This window comes from Melanerpes formicivorus, unplaced genomic scaffold (assembly GCF_026170545.1).
Source record: "Melanerpes formicivorus ecotype bairdi unplaced genomic scaffold, bMelFor1.0.p_v2 SCAF_1442, whole genome shotgun sequence".
Classification (NCBI taxonomy): domain Eukaryota; kingdom Metazoa; phylum Chordata; class Aves; order Piciformes; family Picidae; genus Melanerpes; species Melanerpes formicivorus.
In genome coordinates, this window is record NW_027143794.1 from 28,571 (window position 1) to 37,165 (window position 8,595).

The window sequence follows — 8,595 nt, forward strand, 5'->3', positions numbered from 1 at the left end:
CAGTGCTTCCTAGTCTCTCCCCAGTGCCTCCCAGTCACTCCCAGTGTGCATTTAAGGGTCCCCCAGTGTCTGCCAATGCTTCCCAGTCTCTCCCCAGTGCCTCCAACTCACTCCAGTGTGCACCTAAGGGTCCCCCAGTGCCTCCCACTGCTTCCCAGTCTCTCCCTGGTGTCCCCCAGTCACTCCCAGTGTTCATTTAAGGGTCCCACAGTGCCTCCCAGCCTCTCCCCAGTGCCTTCCAGTCACTCCCAGTGTGCATTTAAAGGTCCCCCCGATGCCTCCCAATGCTTCCCAGCCTCTCCCCAGTGCCTCCCAGTCACTCCCAGTGGTGCACCTAAGGGTCTCCCAGTGCCTCCCAATGCTTCCCAGTCTCTCCCAGTGCCTCCCACTGCTTCCCAGCCTCTCCACAGTGCTTCCCAGTCTCTCCCTGGTGTCCCCCAGTCACTCCCAGTGTGCATTTAAGGGTGCCCCAGTGTCTGCCAATGCTTCCCAGTCTCTCCCAGTGCCTCCCAAACTCTCCCCAGTGCTTCCCAGTCTCTCCCTGGTGTCCCCCAGTGCCTCCCAGTGTTCATTTAAGGGCCCCACAGTGCCTCCCAGCCTCTCCCCAGTGCCTTCCAGTCACTCCCAGTGTGCATTTAAAGGTCCCCCACTGCCTCCCAATGTTTCCCAGCCTCTCCCCAGTGCCTCCAAATCACTCCCAGTGTGCATTTAAGGGTCCCCCAGTGCTTCCCAGCCTCTCCCCAGTGCCTCCCAGTCACTCCCAGTGTGCACCTAAGGGTCTCCCAGTGCCTCCCACTGCTTCCCAGCCTCTCCCCAGTGTCCCCTAGTGCCTCCCCCGTCACTCCCAGTGTGCCTCCTCCTCCTCCCCCCTTTCCCCCCTGGCTCAGAGCTCTCTCTGTGTAATTCCTTTAATTATTCATAACTGAGAATCATGATTGAAGCACTTGTGGGGAGGGACACAACAAGTCTTGGGGGGGAGGAGGGCGGGCTGGGGACCCCCACCCCAAGTCTGGGGCAGGAGGGGATAGGGGGCTGTCCCCCTCCCTGTCCCAGAGCCCCCATGGGGACACCCCAGGGTCCCTATAGGGACAATGAGACAGCCCCATAGGGCTGTGGGGCTGCCCAACAGGGGCATGAAGCCATTCTATAGCCCACACAGGGCCATCCTATAGCCCCCCTAGGGCCATGAGGACACCCCACAGCCCCACAGGGCCACCCTATAGCCCCCATAGGGCCATCCTATAGCTCCCACAGGGCCATGAGGACACCTCACAGCCCCTCCAGGGCTGTCCTATAGCCCCCACAGAGCCACAAGGCAGCCCACAGCCCCTCTAGGGCTGCCCTATAGGCCCCACAGGGCCATAAGGACACCCCACAGCCCCTCTAGGGCTGCTCTATAGGCCCCACAGGGTCATAAGACCACCCCACAGGCCCCATAGAGCTACCCTCTAGCCCCCATAGAGCCACAAGGCAGCCCACAGCCCCTCCATGGCTGCCCTCTAGCCCCTCCAGGGCCGTGAGGCAGCCCCACAGCCCCCCTAGGGCTCAGGCACTGAGGACAAGCCTCTTGTACCACTTGTTCATCTGCTCGAGGAAGATGAAGGTGAGCACGGTGTGGGGGCCCAGCCTGGCATAGTAGGGGGTGAAGCCCTTCCAGAGGCTGAAGAAGCCTTCGTATCTCACCACCTTCACCAGCACATCCTGGGGGGGGGACACACAGGAGGTCAGGGAGGACCCCAAAACGGGGTGGGGGACACCCCAAAAGGAAGAGAAGCCCTCCCAGAATGGGAGAGGAACACCCAGATGGGAGACCCCTCCCCCAAGCTGGAATGAACACCCCCCAAGATGGAAGGACCCCCCCAAATGACCCCCAAACGGGGAATGAACCCCCCCCAAAAGGCACTGATCCCCCCCCCCAGGGGAAGGAACCCCCCTAAATGACTCCAAACATCCCCAAAACTGGAGGAACCTGCCCCCAGAATGGAAGCAATCCCCCCCAAATGGCACTGACCCCCCCTAACACGGAGGGAGCCCCCCAAAAGATGGAAGAAAGCCCCCCTAATGGAAGGAACCTCCCAGAAATGGCAGGACCCTCCCCCCAGATGGCCCAAACACCCCCAAAAAGGGAGGACCCCCCCCAAAAGGGCCCTGAGCACCCTACAAATGGAGTAACCCCCCAAAACAGAGGGGACCCCCCCCACAATCCCCCTGTTCCCCCCAGCCCCTCCCCCCCAGCCCCTTCCTCCCCAGCCCCGTTCCCCCCCCAGCCCCTCACCCCAGCTCCTCCCTCACCACCCCCCTCCCCTCAGCCCCTCCCTCCCCAGCCCTGTTCCCTTCCCAGCCCCCTCCCCATCAGCCCTGTTCCCCTCCAGCCCTGTTCCCCCCCATCCCCTTCCTCCCCCCATCCCCTCCCCCCCAGCTCCTCCTTCACCACCACCCTCCCCCCCAGCTTCTCCCCCACCCCTGCCCCCCAGCCCCTCCCTCACCAGCCCTGTTCCCCCCCCCCAGCCCCCTCCCCCCCCAGCCCCTCCCTCACCAGCCCATTGCGGTACTCAGGCTTCCCATCGATGGTCCTCATGTTCTGGATCCTGTTTGAGGGGTGGGGGTGGGATGGATTCCAAGTGAGGTTTTTGGGGTGTACCCCTCAGCCCCAGAAGAGTGTAACTGAGGGGGTGGGGGTGGTGTCCCCCCCCCAGTTGAGGGAGCCTGGAGTCCATTACCCACCGGGTCTTAACGATGTCGACAGGCATGGAGGCAGCCGTGGTGACCAAGCCACTGATCATGCTGGCACAGAAGTGGCACAGGATGTCGTCCTTGAAATAGCCTGGGGGGGAGGGAGGGGACCCCAACATTCAACCACTGGGGGGGCACAGAACTGGGGGAGGGACATAGGGTTTGAGAGGGGGACCCCTCAGCACCCCCCCTCAGCCTCACCGGAGTCGAGCAGGAACTGCTTGGACTGGGAGTAGGAAGCCAGCTGGGCAGCGTTGACCACCACGGCCCTGGCCATGGTGGGGATGCAGCCCTGGGCAGGGGGCAAAAGGTGAGCAGGGGGTGTTCAGGGGGAGCCCCCCCTGCACCCCCAACCTCCCCTGTCCCCCACCCCCCCAATACCTGTCCTGTCCCCCCCATATCCCCCTGCCCCCCCCTTCCCTTCAGTGGATGGGGACCCCCACCCCACCCTCATCATGGTAGGGATGCAGCCCTTGGGGGGGCTGTAGGGTAAAAGAGGGATTTGGGGGAACCCCCCCAATCCCCTCTGCACCCCCAAACCTCCCCTGTATCGTTAAACCCACCCTGGACCCCCTCCCTCCCTTGGGCATGTGAGGACACCACCCCCAGTCCACCCTCATGATGGGGATGCAGCCTTGGGGGGGGCTATAGGGTTCTGGGGGGGATCTGTAGGGAGGGTCCCCAGCCTGTGGGGGGGTCCCCAGGGCTGTCCCCAGGCTGTGGGGCGTGGGGGGGGGGCCGAGGTTATAGGGAGGGCCTTTAGGGGTGCCCCCAGGCTGTGGGGGGGTCCCTAGGTTATAGGGAGTGCCTTTAGGGGTGCCCCCAGCCTGTGTGGGCGTCCCCAGGGCTGTCCCCAAGCTGTTTGGAAGTCCCTAGGCTCTAGGGGGGTGTCTCTAGGGGTGTCCCCAGTCTGTGGGGGGGGGTGCCCGGGGCTGTCCCCATGCCGTGGGGGGGTCCCCGTGCCCCCTGCTCACCCTCCAGAGGGTCGCCACGCCCTCCTCCCTGGCCATCCTCAGCAGTGCGTCAAAGACGTTCCTGTAGCCGCGGCGCTCGCTAGGGGGTAACCTGCGACCCCCCCCAACCCCCAGCCACGCTTTGGGGTGAAAAAAGCCCTCTGGGGGAGGGGGGCAGTCCTGCCCCAACCCTCCCCCGCAGTCAGGCAGGTTTTGGGTAGCAGGGGAGGAAGGGGAGGGGGCCAGAGGCCGGGGGGGGGGGGCGCGGGGCTCACCGGCCGTCGGCGGTCATGCGGATCAGAGCCACCTCGGCAGGGGTCCCCACGAAGGCGCCGGCGGCCCCCGCGGTCATGCCGATGGCAGCCTTGGCCAGGAACGGCGGCGGCGTGCCGTCGGGCGCCCCCAGGCGCTCCAGCAGCACGCTGTAGATGCCCAGCCGGGTGGTCGTGTAGGTGGCCTGGCGCAGCAGCCCCGCAGACAGCCTGCGGGGGGCAGCGTGGGGAGGAAGGGGGGAGGCTGCTGAGCATCGCGGGGAGAGGTAGAGAGCAACCCCCTGCCCCCGCCCGGGGACCACAAACTGACCGGGGAGCCCCCCCAGAGACCAGAAACTGCCCCGAGAGCCTCCCCAGAGACCAGAAACTGACCTAGGAGCCTCCCCAGAGACCAGAAACTGACCTTGGAGCCCCCCCCAGAGACCACAAACTGCCTCGGGAGCCCCCCCAGAGACCAGAAACTGACCTAGGAGCCCCCGCAGAGACCACAAACTGACCTTGGAGCCCCCCCAGAGACCAGAAACTGCCCCGAGAGCCTCCCCAGAGACCACAAACTGACCTAGGAGCCTCCCCAGAGACCAGAAACTGACCTTGGAGCCCCCCCCAGAGACCACAAACTGCCTCGGGAGCCCCCTCAGAGACCAGAAACTGCCCCAGGAGCCCCCCCCAGAGACCAGAAACTGACCTAGGAGCCCCCCCAGAGACCAGAAACTGACCTGGGAGCCCCCTCAGAGACCAGAAACTGCCTCGGGAGCCCCCCCAGAGACCACAAACTGACCTAGGAGCCCCCCCCAGAGACCACAAACTGCCCCGGGAGCCCCCCCAGAGACCACAAACTGCCTCGGGAGCCCCCCCAGAGACCGGAAACTGACCTAGGAGCCCACCCAGAGACCATAAACTGCCTCGGGAGCCCCCCCAGAGACCACAAACTGCCTCGGGAGCCCCCCCAGAGACCACAAACTGACCTAGGAGCCCCCCCCAGAGACCACAAACTGCCCCGGGAGCCCCCCCAGAGACCAGAAACTGTCCCGGGAGCCCCCCCAGAGACCACAAACTGCCCCAGGAGCCCCCCCCAGAGACCAGAAACTGACCTGGGAGCCCCCCCAGATAGCAGAACCAGCCCCATGAGCCCCGCCCCCATCCAGGCATCAGAAGCAGCCCCAGGAACCCCCAAACCAAACTCAGGCCCCTCCCCCAAACCAGCTCCAGGAGCCCCCCAAACCTGACCCCCAAATCCCCACCCAGCCAGGCCTAGGGGGGGTTGGTTTGGGGGTTCTGGGAGTTGAGTTTGTTTGGCAGTGTTTGGTTGGGTTGGGGTCCTCCTGGGTAGGTTTGGGGGGGAAGTTCTGGGGGTCCCCAGCCCATTTTGGGGGTGTTCTTGGGGGTCCATACCCAACGTAGAGACCTTGGACCCCCTCTGCCTGCAGGCTGGAGCCCAGGGGGAGGCTCTTTGAGCACTGTGGGTTGGTTTCTGGCAGCGTTTGGTTGTTTGGGGGGGGGCTCCTGGCTCAGTTTTGGGGGGTCCCCAGCCCATTTTTGGGGTGCTCTGGGGTGTTTTGGGGGGTCCATACCCAGCACAGAGCCCCCCAGCCCTTCCAAGCAGGCTGGAGCCCAAGGTGAGGCTCTGGAAGCAGCAGGAGTTTGCTTCTGGCAGCGTTTGGTTGTTTAGGGGGCTCCTGGCTCAGTTTCTGGGGGTCTTGGGGGGATCCTCAGCCCATTTTTGGGGTGCTTTGGGGTGGTTTTGGGGTGCACACCCAGCAGGGAGCCCTTGCACCCCCTCTGCCTGCAGGCTGGAGCCCAGGGGGAGGCTCTTTGAGCATCGTGGGTTGGTTTCTGGCAGCGTTTGGTTGTTTGGGGGTTCTTGGGTCAATTTCAGGGGGGGGTTAGTGGTATCTGGGGGTCCCCAGCACGTTTTTGGGGTGCTCTGGGGTATTTTTGGGGTCCCCAGCCCATTTTTGGGGTGCTCTGGGGGGTTTTGGGGGTCCATACCCAGCCCCCAGCAGGCTGGAGGCCAGGGGGAGGCTCTTTGAGCACTGCGGGTTGGTTTATGGCACTTGGGTGGCTCTGGGGGGCTCCCGGCTGAGTTTCTGGGGGGGTCCCCAGCCCATTTCGGGGGGGTCCATACCCGGTGTAGAGCCCCCGCAGCCCCTCCCCCCGCAGGATGGCCCCCAGGGCGTGCAGGCTGGTTGGGTACTCCTTGCCCTTGGCCCCGGCCCCGCTCAGCTGCATTCGGTTCTTCACCAGGTCCAGTGGCTGCACGAACACCGTGGCCCCCATCCTGCAGAGACACGGGGGGGCGGGGGGCGCCCCAGAATGTACCCGGCACCCGCGGGGGGGCGCTAGGGGGAAAGCTGGGGGAGCTGAAGCAGGTGTGAAGGGGTCTGAGGGGCACCGGGGAGGGTACGGGGGGGAACTGAGCGGTGATTGGGAGGCTCTGAAGGGGTTTTGGGGGGGCTGAAGGGGGTTGAGGGGGCTCTGAAAAGGTTCTGGGGGGCTCTGAAGGACCCTAGGGGAGGTTTTGGGGGGGGCTGGAGGGGCTGTGGGGGTCACAGGTGGGGGATCTGGAGTAACAAGGGTAACTGGGGGGCTCTGAAGGCATTTTGGGGGTGCTGAAGGGGTTTGAGGGAGCTCTGAAAAGGTTCTGGGGGGGCTCTGAAGGACCCTAGGGGAGGTTTTGGGGGGGGGCTGGAGGGGCTGTGGGGGTCACAGGTGGGGGATCTGGAGTAACTGAAGGGGTTTTGGGGGGCTCTGAAGGGATTTGGGGGGCTCTGAAGGGGTTTAAGGTGCTTTGGGGCTACCCTAGGGGAGGTTTTGGGGGGTCCTGGAGGGGCTGTGGGGGTCACAGGTGGGGGACTTGCAGTGACTGAAGGGTAATTGGGGGGCTCTGAAGAACCCTAGGGGAGGTTTTGGGGGGGGGCTGGAGGGGCTGTGGGGGTCACAGGTGGGGGATCTGGAGTGACTGAAGGGGCTTTGGGGGGCTCTGAAGGGATTTGGGGGGCTCTGAAGGGATTTGAGGGGCTTTGGGGCTACCCTAGGGGAGGTTTTTGGGGGGTCCTGGAGGGGCTGTGGGGTCACAGGTGGGGGACTTGCAGTGACTGAAGGGGGCCTGGGGATTCTGAAGGGATTTGGGGGAGACTGATGTGTCTGGGGGGCCATTGGGGGGGTCTGGAGGGGTTTTGGGGGCACACTAAGGGAGGCTTGGGGGGGCTGGGAGAAATCATGGGGGGTTGGGGGGGTGCTGAAGGTCTTGGGGGGCCCTGGGGGGCGATTTGGGGGACCTGGAGGGATTAGGGGGGGTTGTCCTTCAGGACTTAGGGGTCACCCCCTGGGGGGTTGGGGGGGCTGATAGAATTTGGGGGTGGTCTGAAGGATCGGGGGGGCACTGAAGGGGTTCTGGGGGTCACTGGGGGGGCACTGGAAGGCGTTTGGGGGCGAACCGAAGAGGTCAGAGGGAGCCAAAAGGGTCTGGGGGGTCCAGAGGGGTTTGGGGGTGCAGGGGTGGGGTGGGGGGGCCCTGGTGGGGCTCTGGGGGGGGTCCCGGTTCCCGGTGTCGGGGGGGGGGGCGCCTGCCTTAGGGGGTTCCCACCCGCGGGGGGTCTGGGTCCGGGGGGGGGGGGGTGTCCCGCTTTGGGGGTGTCTCACCCGGCCAGGCCGCCGAAGAGGAACTTGACCGCCTTGGGGGAGCTCTTGGGCCGCTCGGCCGCCGGTGCCGCCGCCATCGCGGCCGGGGCGCCGCTCCCGGGGCTGCGGCGGGGGGGCACACGGAGCGGGGGGCGGGGGGGGGGGCACGCACAGAGACGCGGAGGGCAGCGCGCGGCCGGCACAGGGGGGCGCAGGGACCCGGGGGGGGTCCTCAGCCCGCGGCGCCCCAAGGTGACTCGGGGAGGGGGGGGCGGAGGGGGGGGCGCGTGGGCAGTGCGCACGCGCGGGAGGCTGCGCGCTGCCGGCGGGGCGGAGCGGTGCGTGAGGGGGCGTGGCTCGCGGGGGGGGCGGAGCGCCGGCCGCCGGGAAGGTCGCGTGGGGTGTTTGGGGGGCGCGGTTTAGCCGAGGGGGCGTGGTCGCGCCTGGAGGCGTCGTCCCGCTTGGCGGCTCCGATTGGCGAGGAGCGGTCAAGGCGGGAAGCGCTCTGAGCGGGGATTGGCGGGGGGGGCTGGGCGGGCCTCGTCGGGGCGCCGCCCCCTCCCGCCGCGGCTGTCCGCCGGGTGCCGCCATCTTGGGCCGGAGGAGGAGGCGGTGAGCGAGGGGAGGGACTGAGGTGAACTGGGAGGCACTGGGGGCCGCTGGGAGGCACTGGGAGTGAACTGGGAGGCAGCGGGGGGGCTGGGGGGCACTGGGGAGCACAGGGAACGCACCGGGGGGAGCTGGGAGGTACTGGGAAGCGTTCTGGGGATGCTGGAGGACACTGGGAGGCGCAGAGGGTGCTGAGAGGCGCTGTAGACACTGGGGGGCGCTGGGAGGCGTTGTGGGGGGTCCCGGGGGGCACTCTGGAGGGGTACTGGAGAACATGATCAGGTGGCCATGGGCGGTGTGGGGCAGGCTGGGCATGGGGTCTGCCTGGACTGCAGCAAGGCCTTTGCCACCCTCCCCCCAGAGCCAACCCCTGGCCAAGCTGCCAGCCCCTGGCTGGGACAGCAGCT

General features: G+C 66.3%; 1 protein-coding gene across 1 annotated transcript; it reads right to left on the reverse strand.

Moving 5' to 3' along the window:
- Positions 1-894: 894 nt before the first annotated feature.
- SLC25A11 (solute carrier family 25 member 11) lies at positions 895-7,852 on the reverse strand. Its single transcript, XM_068171060.1, has 8 exons — positions 7,601-7,852; positions 6,084-6,236; positions 3,962-4,168; positions 3,708-3,798; positions 2,935-3,025; positions 2,725-2,824; positions 2,537-2,588; positions 895-1,701 (listed from the first exon to the last, which is right to left on the reverse strand). The coding sequence occupies exons 1-8, from the start codon at positions 7,675-7,677 to the stop codon at positions 1,546-1,548; spliced, it is 927 nt and encodes a 308-aa protein (XP_068027161.1). The 5' UTR covers positions 7,678-7,852; the 3' UTR covers positions 895-1,545.
- Positions 7,853-8,595: the final 743 nt, after the last annotated feature.